The following is a 22374-nucleotide window of genomic DNA, read 5'->3' on the forward strand; positions in this document are numbered from 1 at the left end:
TCTGAAAAGATCACCAAATTTAGCTCCACTAAGGTTTCAGTGTTGCTTTAAAATGTTCTATAATTGGCTCATTGGCCCACTAGGGCATTTCTTTTAATTTATTAAGAAAAAAAGATTGGGGGGGCTCCTGGGTGGCTCAGTTGGTGAGGCGTCAGCTCAGGTCAGGATCTCCTAGTTTGTGGGTTTGAGCCCCACATCGGGGACTGTGCTCACAGCTCAGAGCCTGGAGCCTCCTTTGGATTCTGTGTCTCCCTCCCTCTCTCTCTGCCCTTCTCCTGTTTGCACTCTCTCTCTCTCAAAAATAAACATTGAAAAATTAAAAAAGAAAAAGAAAAAAAACTGTTGTGGCTGTTTAAAAATAGAGAAGCAACTGTGATACGTCCCAATAGGTACCAGGCAGACATGAGACCTACGCTATGCTCTGTCACCAAGTTCTATGATCTGGTGTAAAGAACTCACTTTGGGTTTCCCTTTCATTTTTAAAGCGAGAGGACTGGATTTATGTACCCACCACCTCTTCCAGTGCAAACACTCTGTGCCTCCATGAGCTGGGCACTGGCTGTCTCTGTGCACTGTAAGCAGCCGGAGGGCCTGGGCGGAGTCTCCCCCATCTCTGCTACCCCTGCAGCCTCTAGCACAGGGCCCACCACCGGACTAGAATGGGACCCCGCGGACAGCACTAGAGGGCTGTCCTCTAAGGCAGCTTTCCCACGACTAAGATCAGATTGCAACGATGCCTACTGTCTGGAAAGCTCTTGGAATTACACAAGACATTTAAAAATCTGACATTTCATTCCAAAGCCAACAGGGTACAGAGGAACTGAAGAAACAGAAAGGAAGACAAAAGAAAAGAGGAAGAGTTGCTCCAAGCAAACTCTATTTATTAGGATTTCCCTCTTATCCGGTAGTTAAATGAAATCTCCAAATCAAAGAAAACATCTGAGTACTCAGCGATTCATCTCTCCCGTGAATGGGAACTCAGGCAGCTTTTAAGAATATCATGGGGCCCAATTAATGTCCAGAAGCAATCATGACAGAGCTTGAGTGGGGTAAAGAGAAGGATGAAGTTTCGCAGCTAGCCCCCGCCTGGTTCACTGTAAGAGCCATCAGCAGACCTTGCCTAGAAGGACCAGGCCAACTCGGAGGGAGAGGCGCCGGCTGAGGAGCCCAGCAATTGTCTAGTGGATTTTATTATTAGATTGCAGGTCTGCACAATGTAATTAAAGCCCTATGGCCAAATCCGTGCCAACATCATACACTTGGCCTTTTCTATCATGGGCTGAGAAAATCTGCAGGCGGATGGCGACTGTATTCTTTCCTCTTGTCCGTGTGTGTGTGTGTGTGTGTGTGTGTGTGTGTGTGTGTAGCAAGAGAGGTAGACGGACAACTCTCTTAAAATCGTCTGGCAAGCACTTATTTGGTTGAAATCATGCTCAGCAGGCTCTAGGCAAAACCAAGCAGCCTCAGAAAGGCTTTCCAACCTCTTGTACCTGTTTGGTGATTGGCCAGGAGGGGTGGGAGAACAGGGGGACAAGTGCCCAGCCTGGAAATTCTCTCGAGGGCTTTTCCTGTAACATGGTAAAGGAGCCAAAAATTATGAGAAATAAAGAGAAGCCCATCCCACGAGAAAAAACATTTTAGATTAAAACAAAACAAAACAAAACTCCCTTGACAACCAAATAAAAGACAACAGAGTGTCCTAGTGGTAATTCAGGTCAGGATCTTGCAGTTTCTGAGTTCGAGCCCAGCGTTGGGGTCTGTGCTGACAGCGTGGAGCCTGCTTGGGATTTTGTGTCTCCCTCTCTTTTCTCTCTGCCACTTCCACACTCTCTCTCTCTCAAACATAAATAAATATTTTTTAAAAAGTTAAGGGCACCTGGGTGGCTCAGTCAGTTAAGTGTCCCACTTCTGCTCAGGTCATGATCTCATGGTCCGTGAGTTCGAGCCCTGTGTCAGGCTCTGTGCTGACAGCTCAGAGCCTGGAACCTGCTTCAGATTCTGTGTCTCCCTCTCTCTTTGCCCCTCTCCCCACTCACACTGTATCTCTCTGTCTCTCTCTCTCTCCAAAATAAACACTAAAAATTTTTTTAAAAAGTTAATTTCATTTGTAAAGAAAGGGACAGAACACAGAAAAGAAGGAAGAAAAGAGAAGCGCCAGCACAGAAGTGAACAAGTGAACGAGACGAGTCCATCTGTCTTCAAACCGTTTGCAGAAAAACTCCCTGAAGCGCTGCCCACTCAAACCTCCCTCCTCAGGGAGAGTGTGTCTTCTCCAGAGTATCAGATTTGCATGTAATACCCTAAAGTATAAGTACATTGCCTTTAAAAAAGGTTGAAAATCGGGGCGCCAGGGTGGCTCAGTTGGTTAAGCGACTGACTTCAGCTCAGGTCATGATCTCACAGTTCGTGGGTTCGAGCCCCATGTCAGGCTCTGTGCTGACAGCTCAGAGCCTGGAGCCTGCTTCGGATTCTCTGTCTCCCTCTCTTTCTGCCCCTTCCCTGCTCATGCTCTCTCTCTCTCTGTCTCTCAATAATAAATAAAAACATTAAAAAAAATTTAAAAAAAGGTTGAAAATCACACAGGAATCAGCGACAATAATGATTACTTCTCTGTGATGTGACCTTCTATTGATTTTGCGTGTCGCTGGAACATATGGAAACAAAACTGGTTAGATGTAAGAGAAAAGGGAAAATGCGTCATTGAGAAAAAAAGTGTAACATGAAAAATAAGGTAAAAAGGTGAACTTACAAACGAGTCACCACCACCACCCGCACTGCATAGCTCTACATTTGCTATCTTCCAGGCATGAAACCCCCTGAGGCAGGTACTAGTATTATCTTGATTTTACATATGAAGAAACTGAGGCAGGGAAAGATGAAGTAACTTGCTCAAAGTCCTCTGCAGGCAAGTGGCAGAGTTCAAGTTTGAATCCAGGTGGTCTGGTTCTAGGTAGAATCTAGTTTTTAAGAACTGATTACAAGAACCTCTGGTCCAAATATGATCTTATAGTGGAACTATGGCTTTATTTTGACTTCCTTTACCACTTAACCAGTCAAATACTTTGGATGAGCTTCAAGATTCTCGTCTGTAAAATGGAAACCATAACCCAGTAAAGTTATTGGAAGAGTTCAGTGAATAAATGCATATAAAAAAGAGGGGAGATATGTAAACGCTTCAACACACTTTCATACATTGACATGCTTCAAAAATGATAGGAACTATTCTTATTGTAAAATAATACAGTTTTTGCAAACTTAGAATATAACCTGGGGTAGTTACTTAATGGGACAGCATGTAAATTAGAGAAAAAGTTTTATTTTTCCTTGAAAGAACATATGTTGATAGTCTATGAGACAATTTAACTCACTTAAATAAATTCATAATACAACAGGACTGTAAACTCTTCCCAGTGTTTAGATTTGTGGGTTAAAAACATTACTTTGCTCTGACAGATTGATAAAAATCAGAGTGAATATTTACTTGCCAAGAAGACTGTCTCAAACATCCATAAATACTTGTTATCTGGTCACTCAGAGTCAATGGAGAGAAGCACAAAAATGCTGCTGACATCTTGCCATCTCATCCTACTTTTCCCGTCGTTAGTTAAAGAAGAACAAACAAAAGGAATTCCACATGCATCTTATTTGGCTACTCACTTCCGCCTTTCACTCGGAGACTCGATCTGATGGTTAATGCTTTTATCCAAAGGGAGGGTTTTTGGCTTCGCATCTTCTAAAATGTGCATTGGTGGGTTTGATACCTGCTGACTCTGGGATGGATCTGAGGCCAAGCAAAGAACATAAACTTAGTTAGCGTTCAATAAGGTCACCCTCGTGCTTTGTATGTTACCTTTCTTTAATGTGCTAATGCCTGCTGTGGTCTTAACGGGGAGTTCATCTAGACTCTGGGCCCACCCTGGTGGGATTCTATTCACTGTGCTGTTTAACATAAGCTATGAGAGAAGCTTGCAGTCAGCAGAGGTCACACCTGTCTGAACCATGTTACGGGGCTTACAATAATTTAATCATTGGGTTTAAATCCCCATTCTTACCCTGAGCTAGCTGTGGGTTCATCCCACAGTGTAGGGCTCCAGTTTCTGTATCCAGCTGACGGTCCTGATGGATTCCTTTTGATACAGGACTCTTAGAATGAGCCATGGCCCCTTGAGTTAGGCTGTTAAGACAAACCAGTATATTTCAGAACAGAAATGAAAGCAACTGAAGTAAGCGTATCCTATCCCTTAGGGCATGGAAGTACCAGCTGTAATATGAAAACAGAAATGGGACTGACTAAATGTTTATTTATTCTTTTCATTTTTTTAATGTTTATTTATTTTTGAGAGAGAGACAGAGTGTGAGTGGGGGAGGAGCAGACAGAGAGGGAGACACAGCATCTGAAGCAGGCTCCAGGCTCTGAGCTGTCAGCACAGAGCCTGACACGGGGCTCGAACTCACAAACTGCGAGATCCTGACCTGAGCTGAAGTTGGACGCTTAACCGACTGAGCCACCCGGGCGCCCCTATTCTTTTCATTTTAAACCAGATGTAAAGTAGACTTAAAACACTGGACAATGCTGCACATTTTCATGACCCACAGTTTCATAAGCTTGGAAACCATTATTTCTGATGTCTTCCCCACCTCCCTGTCCATAAAGCTCTTCTCCAATAATATCAAGGGATGCCAGGGCTAACTGGAATCTCCCAGATTTTCATGAGAGAGGACTTATTGTAGAAATCACTTGGGCCGCATAGGATTTGGGCAGCCCATACTAATCGCTGGCCTCGCAGTAGATTCTGTATGCAAAGGAAGGAGAGATGGAGGAGGTTTAAGAAAGTTTCTGGGAAAAACAAGTTTCAGGAGATGACAGGGAGTGTCTGGAGAACCAGTGGAAATCCATGTATAATGCTTGGCAGTTTCATTCAGATATTCCCGAGTAGTGGCTTTCGTTGCACGAAAGTTGGAAGTTCCTTTGAAAAGCGTTAACTGGAAACAGGCGTGATATTCCAGAGACTCTGCAGACTCTGGACCTGGGCCTGAAGCTCCTATGTCCACAATTCAACCGGTCTTCCAGCTGATGGACATGGGAGAATTCTCAGAGCAAATCCCACCAGAAGAGCTCAGCTCCCAGCCACACTTCCAAATTAGACCATCTTTGACGCTTAGCCTTTCATGCCTTCGGGTCCCTCTGAGGATGCTGTGTGTGGATACACATGCTGTATATATGCACGCTTGTACATGTGCATGCACACACATGCTGGCATGTTTGCTAACATCTCCCTGGTATCTCAGAATCCCAGAAGCGAACATCTGTCTCACAAAAACTTGCTGGTGGCAGGGTACTGCCAGCTTCCTGGGATTCTGTGGGCTCCTTCCTTCTAGGAATAAACTCACTATAGCCGATAGCTACAACTGGATTCTGTTCCAGTTTGAGCCGGCTCTGAATGCTCCACGGGTTTCTTCGTGTCCTTTTCTGATCTCCCATGGGACACAGTGGAACCCACGGGGTGGGGTGATTAGCCACAACCAATGTGTTAGTTATCCTTTATATTGTCACCCAGAATAAATGTAGCTTCTCGCACCTCAGAGGATAGTGGCAAAGTCCAGTAAAACCACAGTGGGTAAGACCCTAGGGCCTCATTTCAACCTCCCTCCCTCCAGACACATTAACCATTTCAGGTGAACGATATTTAGATTTGGAGCTTTGAAGTGACAGCACGTTCCTTTGACGATCTACACTATCTCCCCTTCCTCAGACTGACTTCAGAGCTATTAGAATGTGTTTATGCAATATGTAATGTATTACTGGAATGATAATTTCAAAGCTGAATATGATCTGCATTAGAAATGGGTACCCTTTCTGGGAGCGAATGGGCAGAGCCTGGCTTTGCACATTTAGATGGACAGCCTGGTACAGTTCATACCTGCCCTTTTCCTCCAGTGAATGACCTTCCTTGGTCTCGAGCAATAATAAATCATTTTTGTCCCCTTGGACTGGTTTCTTCTGTCTTATCTGTTGTCCCTCCTCTCGGCAGTTTTCCAAGTCCATTTTATTCTAATGGAGAAAACAAGGATAATATTGAATATAGTTTTTAAACACACTGGACAACACTCATCTCTGGCCATGGGATATTTGAAACATTTTTTCAATCACATTGCCTACAATTAAAAAAAAAACAATTGTCTAATTTAACTGATTGGTAACTGATTTCCAGTGATTTGAAATAAGTGTGTAATCTGCAGATTACACACTTGATAGTTTCTTGATAGTTATCATGAAAGAGAACTGGTTAGAAAACCCACCTTTCAAAATAAAGTCAGAGGAGTCTTGGCTTTCTAGTGCCCATGAGTTATTATGGTTTTTTTTTACACAGATTACGGACTATTCAAGTCTTGGTATGACTTCAGTTCCATATCTCCACCATCTTACTGGGAGGATATGGAGGTAGACCGGCCTTTCTAGGCTGTCTCCAGCCCCTGAAGACACATATAAATTTCGTGTGGAATCTGAAGAGTGAGTTAGAAGCAACTTTCATGGATGCTGGTGGGAGAGCATATTGTTGGTATCCTGCTGCTACTATGCGGTGCAAAGGAACGTACGGTGTGGCAGAGAGGAATACATATCTACTGAAGAAGCGAATGATGGGGAGTAAGAAGGACATTCCAGCACGGGGCTCCACTAATCAGGGCCTTGCCAGCCAGTGCAGACAGACTTTGGTTGCCAGCCTGTGGGAGCAGACATGGCCCCAGTAATGATTTTACTGCTCCCTAGGAAGTGTCTCTGGAGTTTGACCATGGCCACATAGTAGCTGACACGATTCCAGGGAAATAGCCAGTCTTAGATTTAAACCGGTAAGAAACTTGGCCTTATTGTTTAGTACTTCTATTTAGGTTTATTCATTTCACAAATTGATTTTATTTTATTTTTATTTTTTATTTAAAAAAATTTTTTAAAGTCTTTATTTATTTTTGAGAGAGAGAGAGAGAGAGACAGAGAGACAGAGCATGAGCAGGGGAGGGGCAGAGAGAGAGGGAGACACAGAATCCAAAGCAGGCTCCAGGCTCCAAGCTGTCAGCACAGAGCCCGAAGCGAGGCTCGAACCCACAAACCGCGAGATCATGACCTGAGCTGAAGTTGGACGCTTAACTGGCTGAGCCACCCAGGCGCCCCAATTTTATTTTTAATTTTTATATTTTTAATTAGAGAGACAGAGAGAATGCAGGGGAGGGGCAGAGAGAGAGAGAGAGAGAGAGAGAGAGCGAGCATCTGAAGCAGGCTCCATGCTCACTGCAGAGCCTGAGGCAGGGTTCACACCCATGACTGTGAGATCATCACCGAGCCAAAGTTAAGAGTCGGACACTCCACCACCTGAACCACCCAGGCATCCCTCAAAAATTGCTTTTAATCTATGATCTCACCACTGCCCCACTGCCCTCAGTCACAGAGGAAGACGTAGACAGCTGGTCTGCAGAACTTGAAGAAACGGTAAATGGAACCACAGTGTCTTCAATTATTTTGCGCTCCTAAAGGGAAGAATAGGAATTAATGAAAGGGAGAAAATATAAAATCATATTTGTCATGAGAAAAATTTCATTAAGGAACTTTAGGAAAAGAATATTGGAATTATGTGCAAAGAAGCAGGGCACTAAAAACAAAAGGTATTATTTCCCAAAAGCATGTAAATCAGATAACATTTTCTATGGGCAACGATTTAGAAATTAGCATTTGGTTTAGAAAAACAAAGTCTTTGTGAATTACTTAGTCTGATTCAAGAAGCCTAATTGGAAATGATTTTAGGGATCAGATTATGCAGAAAAATGATTAAAGATAAATCCAGAAAATTAATCATAAACAAATTTTAGATAATATACATTAAATGTAGCTCCCTTCTAATTCTCTAATGTGGTCTGGTTTGTTCACCTAAAGAAATGAGACAAACAAAACCAAATTCTCCTCCCTCCGAATCTCTCTAGTGCCATACAGTGAATGCAGTGGGAAGGATCCACTTAGCCTCACTACCAAAATCATCCTCCCCAAATGAACTGACTACTCCCAAACATGCTTTCCTCAAAGCAACCCACAAATAAATACTTTCATGTCATCTCTCTAAGGTAAGTCAAGAATCTGACTCTCTGCATAGAGAAAAGATAAAATTATCTTGTCGCCCCTGACCGTGACTCAACATGCCCTTACCACAAACTATATTTGGGGGGAATTGTGGTCTTTCAGAGTCTATAGGAGATGACTCTTCGGAGAAGTAGACAGGGGTCGGCTGTGGGTAAGGAGAATCAGACACAGCCGCATGCATACAGGTACCACGGACAAAAAATGCGTTGATAGAATCTGAGGAATCAAAACTACAAGTCAAATTCCTTCTTGGGAATTTCCTACCTCCTCGTAGTATCTGCGTTCCTCCTCTTCCACCTCCTTCTGAGCCTTTTCCCACTCTTCTTTCAGCTTGTTCTGTTCCTTCTGGTACCTCTCCTGTTACAGAATTTCCACAGATAGTTCTTGAACTGACCACGGCACACGTACATCACTGGGACATTTCTCTCCCACCTCTAAACCACCATGAACAATTTATCACAAGACTATCTTGCTACGACATTCTGAGTCTAATCCATTCACACAGCAAAAGGGGAATGCTATTTTGTGGTACTCTCAACATGTTAGGAGCCTAAAAATCCTACCAGAGAACAACAATTTTCTGCTGTTGGTGTGCTATAGAATTGTTTTCAGATATATGAGTGGACATTTGCTTATGGAAAGAGAAACGATAGAAGGACTACCAGACTGTAAGATCTTCCTTCACTTGGTTTTTGTCCTGGGAGGTAGACTAAACTGATGGTTTGTTTCTACTGAGCCCTTCAGAGAGGAGTGTTGCCATTTCACTAATAGAAATATGTTGCCACTGAGAGGGTCTGATAAAAGACAAACCAGAGGGGCGCCTGGGTGGTTAAGCGGCCGACTTCGGCTCAGGTCATGATCTCGCGGTCTGTGAGTTCGAGCCCCGCGTCGGGCTCTGTGCTGACAGCTCAGAGCCTGGAGCCTGTTTCAGATTCTGTGTCTCCCTCTCTCTCTGACCCTCCCCCGTTCATGCTCTGTCTCTCTCTGTGTCAAAAATAAACAAACGTTAAAAAAAATTAAAAAAAAAAAAAAAAGACAAACCAGAAACCAACCAAACAACAACAACAAAACCTTGTGGGTTTCAAGACACACAACGCAGAAAGGTCCAAAGTGGACAAGATGATAATTAGCTGAGTAGCTGAGTTACTCTTTGCTTGTAGCCATTCTCCCGGAATGGAATCTTCCCAGGTTTAAGTAACTTCTGAATTAAGAGTAGCTTGTAAACAGCCCATTAGAAGGCTCCAGCATCAGAACTGCCATTACTGTTTTCGGAAACAATACAACACCAGTCACCACTTCTGGGGGAAAAAAATACTCTGAATAAGGATGGCTTCAAAAATGTGCCTGGAGTCCCTTGGACAGCTGACTAGAAGAAATGAATAAATGGAGATTAAAATTAGTGCCTAAAATGGGAGCTGACACCCCAGATGTCTTGGGAATGGTGCCTGTGACATGCCAGAGACAACGGCATCACTGAAGTGTACCACACACAGTCGAATATTTTAGTCTAATTACTGTCAATCTTCTCTCTGAGGCTAAAACAAATCTGCTTGTATGTTGCTGGAGAAGGCACTGAGATTTCCTCCAGGTATCACCTGTGATGTCATTATCTTAGGAGCAAAAGGGCTCTACCGGGATTGCCTGGAGCCTGATGTTCTTATCAATGTTCTGGAAAAGCCATTGTTGGCCAACCCATGGCCAGCTTTTAACTCTAGGTAAAAATGTTGTTATCAAAACCTAATCTTATAAAGTTTCTGAGAGGGACTTTAGGGGCCTTTCAGAGAGAGGCAACAGACTCTAACACTTAACAGAAACTGAAAAACAAGCAAAGCTTAGGCTTATTGGTTCTAGGAGCTCACATCACATCCTCCCCTCACCAGGAGGATGAACTGAGTGAGGGAGTGAAAGATGCCATACATCTATGCCACACACACACACACACCAGCACATACCAACCCACACGTGTACACACACCAGCACGTGCACACACGTGTGGACACATGCGTGAACACACGCGTGCCCACACCGGCAGGCTCACACAGGCACCTCGCCCCAAAGCTCACAACCCTGCAGTGCCACGCTGCGTAACAATTTGGTGGGATAAGAACAACACATATGTCTGCATCTGTAATGGTGGCCTCCTTGGAGACTGTAAGTGACAGAGTGCCACCCTGGGAAGCACGCTTGCTTGTCTTCTTTGTGGGATTTCTGACTCTTAGCTGTTCACCACTTAGCTGGGCAATGGGCATCTGAGTTCCAAGGGAACAGTAGATGCCCGTGGCTGGTCTGGGGTCTCCCACTGGACCTGAAAGTCCCCACAGTTCTGGGACTTTGCTCAATCTGGGTTCTCACTAATATGTGGGTATTTATCCCTGTGCACGTTGGGTTAAAGATTTAACCCTGTGCAATTTTGAAAAGTGTTAAACTTAACTGGCAGACCTAAAGCTATACTATAATTAACTATCTAAACTGACCCCTGCTCCCAGCCCCTGGGAATTAAGCCAAGAGTGGCGGTCAAAGCAAAAAGATAAGGAAAAAGAAGTAAAACACACCAGCCTAAAGTCATCAAAATTCATGAGATTTAACATTCTTTTTCTTTATGCTCTTTTGGTAAAATCAGCACTAGTTGGAATACAGCGGAAAGAACATGAGTTTTAAACTCATACAGACTTGTATTTGAAACCAGGCTCAACAACTGTTAGCTGTATGACCTTAACTTCTTTGAAACTTAGTTTCTTCAGTTGCATACTTGGACTATAAGGCATACTTTGAAGAGTTTTATGAGGATTAAACTAGATGTATCAAGCACCAACAAATATGCCAGTTCTTGGCACATGCAAGTACTCAGGTTAGTTTCTAAGATTAGTAGGTTACTTTTGGAATCCTCATTACTCTACAAAACTGGCTTGGAATAAGCAGCACCATGATCAATTTACTCCCAAAAGTTTTCTAGGATTAAAAATGAGCAGCCTTTACTCAAACATGGAGCAAACATTTCCACTGAAGGAACAAGACCCAGGCCACATTTTATTTCACATGTATGCTACCAAATAGTTTTTGATCATTCATCCCCACTGCTACTTGGACTGGAATTTGAGTGGCAACTAAGGAGGTGATGAATGGGTGGGTTGGCCCCTAATACTTGGGTTTTTTCTTTTTAGATTTTATTTTTAAGTAATCTCTACACCCATCGTGGGGCTAAAACTCACAACCCCAAGGTCCAGAGTCACATGCTCTACAGACTGAACCAGCCAGGTGCCCCCTTGGATTTTCTTTTTTTTTTTTTTAAGTGAAATGCTTTTTCATTGTGTTCATCAGTGTAAACTCTGGCAGGAGGAATCAGACACAGGACACGGTTGCACTGGTACCAAGGGAATGGCCTTAGACTCACCAACTTCTGAGAAGAATCCAATTCCATGCTTTCCTGTGCTAAAAACTTATTTAACAGTAACGATGAGAGCATCATCTAATGGAAAATAACAAAGCAGTGAGCCCAGTCCTACCTGGAGCAAACGTTCCTGCTCCTGCTGCCATTTTTCCTGTCTCCGACGTTCCTCTTCTGGGTCCCATGCCCAGAATTTAAACTGCTTAGAAAATAAAACCACGATCAGAACTAAGCCACATCCTCAAGGCCAGGACAGGGCAAGGGACGCAATTAGCTTACAGACTGGCACTCCGACATACAGAAGTTGAAGCCTCCACATGTCTTAAAGACCCTCTTTGCTGCCGGAAACCACTTTTTAATCCTAATTCCTCTTTGGTTTACTTCCAGGAAGCTGGTATGATCTGTGAACCTTTTTGCAGCTAATGAAAACATGAAGTAACTAGCCCCTGGCATGGGAAGGCTTTGGCTTCATTTCTTTTAGAAGTGATCTCTTAAATGTATGCACGCTTCTAAGCATGAGATACTCATTCTGCGTATCGATCCTGGTCCAAGCAAATCGGAATGCTTATTTCAGCAGAACTGTATTTTGTGAGAAGTGGTGTTTGCCATACTATACAACTCATCTTTTTTTTTTTTTAATGTTTATTTATTTTTGAGAGAGACAGAGTCAAGTGGGGGAGGGGCAGAGAGAGGGAGAGGGAGACACAGAATCTGAAGCAGGCTCTAGGCTCTGAGCCGTCAGCATTAAGTGGCTCAAACTCATGAACTGTGAGATCATGACCTGAATCAAGGTCATTTAGCTGACTGAACCACCGAGGTGTCCCCTATAGGACTCATCTTTTTTTTTTTTAATGTTTATTTATTTTTAAGAGAGAGAGACAGAGCACGAGCAGGGGAGGGGCAGAGAGAGAGAGTCAGACACAGAATCTGAAGCAGGCTCCAGGCTCTGAGCTGTCAGCACAGAGCCCGACGCGGGGCTCGAACTCACCAACAGTGAGATCATGACCTGAGCCGAAGTCGCACACCTCACCGACTGAGCCACCCAGGAGCCCCCAAAACTCATCTTTTATGCTGCTATTGCTTTTCCATCACAGCTGTCTCTAAAGTGGGTTATTTAACTCACCAATGCTCACCAGCATCACCTGTGATTCAGGCAAGAGGGAGTTCCTGCCCTGGTGCCGAATAACCAACATACAAACTTAAAGACTTTTTTTTTTTTTTTTTTAAGGGTTTTGTGAACAGCAATGAATGCCAAGGGTTTGGCAGCAATGAATGAATGGGAATAACAGGAGAAGGATGCAAGAACCAAAGTGGGCAACTGGGTCACACAATATACAAGACGGAGCAGGTCCACAGGGGAAGAGAGATCACAGCTGGCCTCTGGGAAACCGGCCGCATTTAAACTTGGCCTCTCCCAACACCCAGGGGGAGGTGCCAAAGCAAACCACGTTCCCCACTAACTGTGCTTCTTCCCTTCCCTCTATTCTGATGGGCTGGTTTGGGGAAGCACCTAGAACTGTCTAAGAATCTAGAGAGAAAAAAGCAAGATGAGGCTGGCGGAATTAGAGAGGAGGGGGAGGGCCTGGGGGTGGTGGGCAGCAGGCAGAATCTATCTACCTGAGCTGCCTGAGCAGCTGGACAGGGTCAGTTCTGTCCGAGGCTTAGATGGGTCTAGTTACTGCCCAAGACACCTGGGCCAGCTCACCCTCGGCTCTGCCCTGCCCCCAACAGATCCATGCTACCACTTAGGTGGACAAGGGCCGAGCTGGCCCAAGAAAGTGTCTCCGGGCTGAGAATGCAGGCCAGCCATGGGTGTTGCTTGAGTTATAACAAGATAAATATTTATAACTTTAATGTATACAGACACATGAAATGTGAGCCTCCATTGGTACTCTTGCTATGGTACCTGCAAATGGTTAGGATGATACCCACAAAAAATCAAGGCAAGGTGGGCAAATCAGGTAGGGAAATGTATTTCCTATACACCACTCTTGGGATTCATACTGCAATTAGTAAAGTAAAGGCTCTGACAGGTTATGCAGGAGAAAAGCTATTTAAGATATTTAACTGTATATAATTCAAAATTTCCCAAATTTCCTTGGATGATCATAAAATGTCATCCAAATGGGATTCCAGATAATAAATTAGGAATTAACAGTGTTAAAGGTTGGCTCCACTTGGCATTTTCCTAAAACTAAGAAGCCATTTAAGTGTTCAGAACACCTCTCGAAGGAATGACCCTTCTTTGTCTTTTAAGGAAAAGGGTGTGGTTCTGTGAACAAAGCCATAGGGAGTCCAGTGGGGAGAGTCTGTCCAATCGTGGCGGAAAAAAGAACAACAATTAGGAATTATTCAATTTTCAGATTTTACCAGGCAGTAATTACAAGAATAAGTAGTGTGAGCAGACAGAAGGGAGCAGTGTGGGGTAGGGAGATTGAGCACAGAAGAAAATAGGGAATATTCGTTAAAAAGGAAGACAAAAATAGTGTCTTCAGAGGAAGAAAGATAAAGAGGAAGATACTTGCGTGATAAACAAAAGGGAAAGCAAAGTGATCCCGCTCCTTCCTTTGGTGACTATTTGCTGAGCACCAGTGTGGGCCAGGTGGGGATACCAGCTGGCCAAGGGTCCCAGCCTTGTGGAGCTCACAACTGAGTGTGTGGGGAGGGTGGCTGTGAAGGAGTGACCAATGTATAAATGACACCAGAAGACAGTGTGATAACTATCATAAAAGAGATCTAAAAGCTGCTAGAGAAAGTCAGAGTGAAGAGCATTTAGCCCACTTTGTTCTATAATTTATCTGTTTACAAATCTGTACTTTCTTTGGCCTGGGGTTTCCTAGGCAGAGAGGACCCTTATCCCCCTAAGTATCCCAAGACCGTGCACTTTTAGGCCTTCAACAGATGTTTGTTGAATAGGTGGATGGAATCACCTCAGGCCAAGGAATGCATCTCCTTCTCTCCCCTTTCTAGATGCTGAGCCAGGCCACTCCAAGTCTGACTGCAAGTGTTCTGATCTTTTGAGGTCAGCATAATCCAAGCTTAGTTCCTCTTCAAGCTTCTCTTATTTTCAAATGTCACTTATTTTTCTGTTCTATGAAGAGCTATCGTTGAAAGAATGTCAAATTTGGGTGGGTATTTTCAGAGAATTCACTTATATAGGTCAGTAATTTGTTTCTTTCTTGTTCTAGTTTCCATAAACCAGAAATAAGGACGTATCTCTTCAGGGCACCCTTCCCCTCCACCCCTGCCTAGGGTTCTTGTAAGAATAATATGACTCTGTTGCTCCCATGTAAATTAAGGTGGAAATCAATGTGTTTCGTATACTCTTAACGTGCCAAGGATGCCACCTCTGGGATCCTTCTGGGGGTTCCCATGCACCGGGAGTATACCCAGCTTCCTGAGAAACTCAAGATTCCCAGTATTGGCTGGAGACTCAGCCTGCACAAGTGGTTGCTAGTTCTGGAATGTGGCTGGAAATACTTAGGGCTGTGTGACCCTTCCCCATTCTGCACAGACACTTAGGACTTCTCAGAGTGAGACAATGTACCTATAGATAAGAATTGGTATTGGCGGGGTCCCTGGATGGCTCAGTCAGTTAAGCATCTGACTTCAGCTCAGCTCATGACCTCACGATTCATGAGTTTGAGCCCCACATTGGCCTCTGCTGTCAACACAGAGCCTGCTTCGGATCCTCTGCTTCCCTTTCTCTCTGCCCCTCTTCCGTTTGCACACACTCTCTCACAAAAATAAACAAACATTAAAAAAAAAAAAAAGAATTCCTATTGGCTATGGTGGGCCTTTTGGATTAGCCACTGGGAGGATTTGTTCATGGATCAGGCACTGTGTTAGAGGCTTCATGTAACTATTTCGATTAAAGCTCACAACATCCTGAAAGGAGAGATTATGATCTCATTGCATAATCAAGGAATATAAGGTCCAAAGAAGTTATATAACATCTGCAGGGTCATATGTTAGTAAATCTGGAATCAGAGGTGCAACGGTGATTATGTGGCTACACCTTGGGGGCTCCGCGGAAATGCTACAGTTGATTGTGCCATCGAGGAAGTCTCCAAAGCCAGTGGAGTTTCAGAGGCTGAACAAGGTGCCAGGCCCAGCACTGGGAACACGCAGTTCAGAGAAAAGTCAGGTCTACAAAGAGCGTTCACGTACAATTCAGCAGCAAGCGGTTGCCACAGCATCATGTGTCGTAATGTTTACTTTTAGCAAATGACTTTTTTTGATGTAATTGAAAGAAAATATTGAAAACTAAACATACAGTTAATATTATTCAAGATACTCATTGTGAAAAGGAGTGAACAGGGGCAGCGTGGGTCTCCCAGGGAGTTTTAGCTGCACCCTGTCTGTCGACAGTACACTATGTTCAAGTATTGAAGTATTACCCTCGGTTAAAACAATGATGTTGAATGCTGATAGGAGCTGCATGTTTTAATACTAATTCCTATGGTCACCTTCATCAGATTTTACTTTCCTAACTCACTTACCATTTTGTTTCCAGGCATATCACAACTCTGTGTAAGGATAAACCACCCGTATAATGTCTTTCCTCACATTGCACCTGAGAGCATTACACAAGACTTTTAATTATTCTTTTATAATCATTTAGAGTCCATTTTTGATTGAATTCTTTTTAAGCAAATAAAATACTTTATAAATTAAAATCACACAGCTACTTACAGGTGTCGTTACAGGTGACTTTTCACTGCCTGGAGAATCCACTGTACAGAAAGAAAGAAAAGGAAAAAAAAAAAGAAGATTAAGCAGCTGCTAACAGTGTTTCTCTCTGATCCTCTGAGTGGAGGGTGGTTCCTATGTCAGCCTTAGATCAATTTTTTTTTTTTTTGGTAAGCCAAGAGCATTAGAAGATCATAACAAAGCAGACCCTTGAAGCAATTTGGACCCATCACCAAAAGGAGTTATGACCAGTGTCATATGATTGATCACATCAATTAGCACCAGAGACTAGACTATAAGAAGCAAAAATTATAGGTGCTGGTTTCTAATGCCCCTTGCATTCCAGCTTGCTTGCCTGGTTCCCTCACTGTCTGACATGGAGAATTATCATACAGGGAGAGGCCAGACACCATCCAGAAAGTAAAGAGAGGGACACAGTTAACAAGAGAACCATTACCGGTTCCTGGCAAATACTTCTAACCTTTGTTTACAAAAAAAAAAAAAAAAAAAAAGAGAAGAGCAGAAAAAATGATTTTGAATGCCTATTTTTTTTGTTTTTTTTTTTTAAAGAAAGAGCTGAATATTACGTCTTTAGATTTTCAAAATCAAAATAAAATTCTATGCATTTCCTTCCAATTTTAGTATAACTGGTACCGTTACCAAAGAACCAGCTCTTTGCTAACTGTGTGTCAGAAACAAGCGTTTTTTTTTTTTTTTTCTGAAATCAGAAATGAAGAAGAATACCAGACAGTATCGGCTGCCCCCAACATGGATTTTTGCACAAAAGAGATACAGCTACCCAGTATGCATTTTACCTGACTGGGAGAAAAACTGGGAACGTCGCCAAGAGTTCTGAACTCTAAGCGGAACACTGGCAATGCCAGGCGACTCTAGATCAGATGGCAGAACAGAACAAACAGAAAACCATGAGGACGGGGTGAGAATTGGATAGAACCACGCTCTCAAGTACTGAAGGACGTTTGGCTGTAGTCGATACAAGAGTTGAGAAGGAGGGACTCTAAAGTACAAAATATCCCAATAAAACTCATACAAAACCTGAAGACATGGACAAAAGCCAGTAGAAATGGGACAGTTCCTGCCGTGGTTGGTCTTCCTTGGCGTTAGGTGAAATTTTATAGGCGCATACTTAATGGTGATACTGTTAAAAGTTAAATCTCAAATGATAGGATGATACGCTCTGCAAGAGCAAAACGCACAGTTTAAATTGCTTTTGGAGAACACTGGGAAAGTATAAAAGACAGCAGAGATGAGTTCAATGATTCTTTTCTATCCTTTATAAAGCATATGTATGGAAGTCTGAGGCCAAAGTTACGCATGTGTATAGCAAAAGGATGTGTAGATGTCTGTCTGTATAGACACAAGCTCATGGTCAGCATTTACATCCTTAAACTGGGCCCTGTGCAACTCTCACATCATTCTCAGTTCAAAGACATCAGTTTTAAAATGTGCACGTATTTTCCCAAAACACCAATATATCTTTGAACTGCTGGGAGATAGTTGAGAAAAGGAAAACTATCACCTTCAAATGTATTCTGTGAATGTTTTCAGATTATTTAAAGGCTACTTATGGGGCGCCTGGATGGCTCAGTCGGTTAAGTGTCCGACTTCAGCTCAGGTCATGATCTCACAGTTCATGAGTTTGAGCCCCACGTCGGGCTCTGTGCTGACAGTTCAGAGCCTGGAGCCTGCTTCAGAATCTGTGTCTTCCTCTCTCTCTGCGCCTCCCTGCTCATGCTCTCTCTCTCAAAAATATAAATAAACATTAAAATTTTTTTTAAATAATAAAAGAAAAATAAATTAAAAAAAGACTCCGTGTGTGTGTGTGTGTGTGCGCGCGCGCGCTTAGGGGGAATCTGTGAAATATCATTAGGGCCCACCACCAGATCTTCAGTAGCCTGTAAATCAGTCTATAAACATACGAGTTTGTAGAAATGGGGGAGATATCATTGTCTAAGGGAGAGAGTATTAGGTATGGCTCCAAGATTCCTGATCCTAAATGTATAGCTTCTTTGGACTTGATGTGTGACCACAGACCAGTCACTTACATAGTTCCACTGACTTTTTCCTTTAAATTGAAACTGATGCACAATATTAGTTTCATGCACAACACAGTGATGGATAACTCTATACAGTATGCTATAGCACATACACATAGAACAAGTATAGCCATCATCTGTCACCACACAACGCTGTCACAATACCATGGACTGTATTCTCTGAGCTGTACTTTCTTTCCATCCGGTGACTTACTCATTCCATACCTGGAAGCCCGTATCTCCCACTCCCTCTGACTTTTTATATCTGGGTAAAGCCCTATACTTCCCCCTCTCCCCTCCCAATTTAAGACAAATTCTGTCTTTTAAGGTTACATTTATTAGAGGCCTTTTCTTCTCGAAGATAGGAATTTATTCACTGTAAACAAAGTATTACTCTCTTGACAATGTCTTTGGTCAGCAATTAAAACACACACTTCAAGTCAGTGGTTTTCAGAGTGTGGTCCCTGGATCTCCAGCAACAACATCACCTTTGGGAACTTGTTAGAAATGCAAATACTCTGGCCCCAGCCCAGGCCTACTCAGACACTGTAGGAATGGAACCCAGGGACCTGTGTTTTAACCAATCCTGTAGGGAACCCTGGCACATACTCATATTTGAAAATTACTGCTTAAAGCCATATCTTTACAGTATCCATTCTTATTTTAAGACAAGCATTTAAGAATAGCTTATTACTGGGAACCTGGGTGGCTCAGTCGGTTAAGCATCTGACTCCTGACTTCAGCTCAGGTCATGATCTCACAGTTTGTAAGACTGAGCCCTGTGTTGGGCTCTGCACTGACTGCAGAACCTGCTTGGGATTCATTCTCTCTCTCTCTCAAAAATATATGTAAGTACATTACATTACATTTAAAAATAAATTTAAAAAGGAATAGCTTATTATTGCCTGGTATCTTGCTCTGTACTTCTATTCCTACTATTCTGAAACTACCAGATTATATTATTAGCGCTTATTCTGGGGCAGGTATTGAACTAAACACTTTTTTTTGTTTGTTTATCTCATTTAATTATTCCAAAACTCTTATGAAGTTGGTACTATTGTTTCCATTTTACAGTTTACAGGTGATGATAAGAGATTAGGAGATCTTGGTGGGGAAGATCACACAGCTAAGAACTAGATGAGCAAGAATTCAAACCCAAGCATTGTCTCCAGAGCCTGCAGCCATCATTACAGCTTCCGTGAACCGGACAGGAGTACAGAACAAGTGTACATCGAATATAGTTCTATCTTGAAGACTAATTTTTGAAATTCTCTAGTGCTACTAAATTTTACTTTTTATCATTCAACTTAGATAAAGCATGATGTAAAGTCCCTTAATTAACAGCACATTTCGCAAAGTTGAAATGCACAACAGGTAACAGAATGTAAAAACATGTGAGACAAGAAAACTAATTAAGATGGCTTAAAATATATACTTCCTCTCTCTATTACTTCTCCACACAATTAAAAAGTGGTAGAAATAGGGCAGGATTAAAACCTGTCTAAATATGGTCAATTGCTGGCCCAGTTAGAAGACTTTATTTTTGTCAATTCCCCTCAGGACAGTAGGGCCGACAAATTTAAAACAAATGCTTGGAAGGCAGTATTGAACTTTTTTCCACATTAAGGAACCAGAGATCATCAGTGTATGTACTAATTAATTTCCTCCAAAGTACTTCCTGTTATACAAATAGAGCCCACCTTATCACCCAGCCATCAACCGGGGCTAAAGGAAGCCAACCGAGATTCTGCCAATTGTGGCCCCAAATAGCTGCCCATCCTTGAAAAGAAAAAAGTAAAAATAAATCCCCAGCCACAATGACCCTGTAGCATCTTCTCTTTGCCTGAGCTGATAAATCTATAAAGTGTACTGGGAAGAGGACATTAGAAAAAGATAAACAAGAAACCTCACCGCTCTTGCCTCCTAAACTCTAGCTGTTTTCACATCTGGAGAGAGAACTCACACCAGTAATGCCCAGGAGTCTATCTGTTTTGCAGAACAGGCAGGGAATTCTCAGGACACTCCCCTATCCTGTTCACACCCCTAAGGCTCCTTTCTGGTGGTTGTGGGCACCTGAGTTTTTCACAAGGATAGAGATTCAAGTGGAACTCTTATTAAAGAGTAAAGGGGTAAATTCACAACCTGTACATGGCCTGTGAGTTACCTGGGGAGTTTGCCGAACACGTTTAATCTATGATTGTGAATGACTTCTCAGTAATCGTCATGCACACCCGGGAATTATTATGGAGTAAGAAAATCTGATTTTCTTCCAAAGGAGTCAAATTGTCAAAGGAAATGAGTATTTTGAATTTTTTTTTTCAACGTTTATTTATTTTTGGGACAGAGAGAGATAGAGCATGAACGGGGGAGGGGCAGAGAGAGAGGGAGACACAGAATCGGAAACAGGCTCCAGGCTCCGAGCCATCAGCCCAGAGCCTGATGCGGGGCTCGAACTCACGGACCGCGAGATCGTGACCTGGCTGAAGTCGGCCGCTTAACCGACTGCGCCACCCAGGCGCCCCAGGAAATGAGTATTTTGTAAAGATGAGATAATTAACAGTTAATGAAGTTGACATAACCATTAAGATAAACTTTTTATTAAAGTTATTGCTTTTTTATTTTGTAATTTTAAAAAACATTTTGGAGCCAATAAAACTCTTTTAAGGTATCAAACACTTGTGTAGGTCCTACTGTGCCTACAGCGCCGGGCTGACAAAACAGTGTCAGTAGCTGGGTTTCTGGCTGGGCCACATAGACAGTGCGATCCCAGATTTCCATTCTGAAGTTGTTTAATTTAGCCACCACGGATTCTTGCAAACACCATGGCTAAAGGGATGTTAACATAAAGGAGGTAGTCTTCCTTTAAAATAAAGAATATTTTACTGCAGATGGGCCCAGGAGAACAGGCAGAGCTAATAAAATATTTATTTTATTTTACCTTGAGAATTGAGATTTGGCAAATGTAATTGGTTGGTTTCAGGCATTTTGTCCAGAAATGGATACGTCAGGGTTGCTTCTGGCTCTGGCGATTTTGGCTTTCCCACCTGGATCACGGGCAACAAACAGAAACATTCTAATATTTTCCATTAAAAATTGCACAGGTGAAATACAATTTAAGAACCACAGCTATTACATAAGTCAATAAACCCAAATGTTTAACTTTTAAATGGAAAATTTTGCCCCTTCCCCAAAACTCTTTTGTGTTTTCTACATTAATATAGAGGCCTGGGGTGCCTGGGTGGCTCAGTAGGTTAAGCGTCCAACTTCTGCTCAGTTCATGATCTCGTGGTCTGTGAGTTCAAGACCCACATTGGGCTCTGTGCTGATAGCTCAGAGCCTGGAGCCTGCTTGGGATTCCGTGTGTCCCTCTCTCTCTACCCCTCCCCCTGCTCATGCTCTCTCTCTCTCTCTCTCTCACTCAAAATAAATAAATAAATAAATAAATAAATAAATAAACATTAAAAAAAATATATAGAGGCCAATTTTTTTTCAGAGAAATCAAACTAGAGCATAGAAGTATGATGATCACTTTTCTCCAAACCCAGAAGATAATATTCTATCTTCGGGATTATACACCATTCTGTACTATTTTCTGATCAATCAACCACATATCCTCTTCTTGGTACTACATAATACTGATTTTGTAACATCAGAAAGTGAGATGCTCCACATAAGATAAAATAAATCTTACTATGTAAGTGCTGAGTATTAAAATAATATCACCTTCTAGTGAACATTATTCTCAAGACAGTACACTACCCTCCCACAAACTTATGCAGAGCACATTAAAGGCAATATATTTTGCTTGTTGACACAGAAGTGTCGTTTTAAATAACTACCATCCACTAGTGTCCTAGCAATGGTGCCATTAGGGGATTGTTGAGGCAGATTAGATCACTTGTCCTTATGGCAAATAGTTTCAAAATTTTAAGCTTTATGAATTCTTCTGTTTGCTTTGTAGAAATAGATTGTTTTCTTCTTATTGTTATCTAATCTTATTTTGTTTTTCCCCAATCTGAATGGCTTTGGGCGGAAGAAGCACCTTCCTTCTGACTTATTGCTTCCAATCAACTGCTGAAAGACCAGATTACCAAACTGATGTCTAAAACAAGAGT

General features: G+C 42.5%; 1 protein-coding gene across 18 annotated transcripts in view; it reads right to left on the reverse strand.

The window, feature by feature from the left end:
- The window catches only part of LIMCH1 (LIM and calponin homology domains 1), a 327424-nt gene that overhangs the window by 10373 nt on the left and 294677 nt on the right, over window positions 1-22374 (reverse strand). For 5 of the 18 annotated variants that reach the window (XM_030313969.1, XM_030313968.1, XM_030313964.1 and 2 more), the window contains 9 exons: window positions 21198-21303; window positions 16206-16246; window positions 11629-11709; window positions 8390-8482; window positions 7417-7521; window positions 5922-6052; window positions 4053-4174; window positions 3658-3781; window positions 1491-1568 (listed from right to left, as the gene is read on the reverse strand). In XM_030313969.1, the coding sequence (XP_030169829.1) occupies window positions 1491-1568; window positions 3658-3781; window positions 4053-4174; window positions 5922-6052; window positions 7417-7521; window positions 8390-8482; window positions 11629-11709; window positions 16206-16246; window positions 21198-21303 (881 nt within the window). Of the gene's footprint in view, window positions 1-1490; window positions 1569-3657; window positions 3782-4052; window positions 4175-5921; window positions 6053-7416; window positions 7522-8389; window positions 8483-11628; window positions 11713-16205; window positions 16247-17017; window positions 17093-21197; window positions 21304-22374 lie in introns of all 18 variants that reach the window. The other 13 variants (XM_030313975.1, XM_030313972.1, XM_030313965.1 and 10 more) reach the window with 6 other exon arrangements.

The sequence above is a fragment of the Lynx canadensis genome, chromosome B1 (genome assembly GCF_007474595.2).
Source record: "Lynx canadensis isolate LIC74 chromosome B1, mLynCan4.pri.v2, whole genome shotgun sequence".
Taxonomy (NCBI): Eukaryota; Metazoa; Chordata; class Mammalia; order Carnivora; family Felidae; genus Lynx; species Lynx canadensis.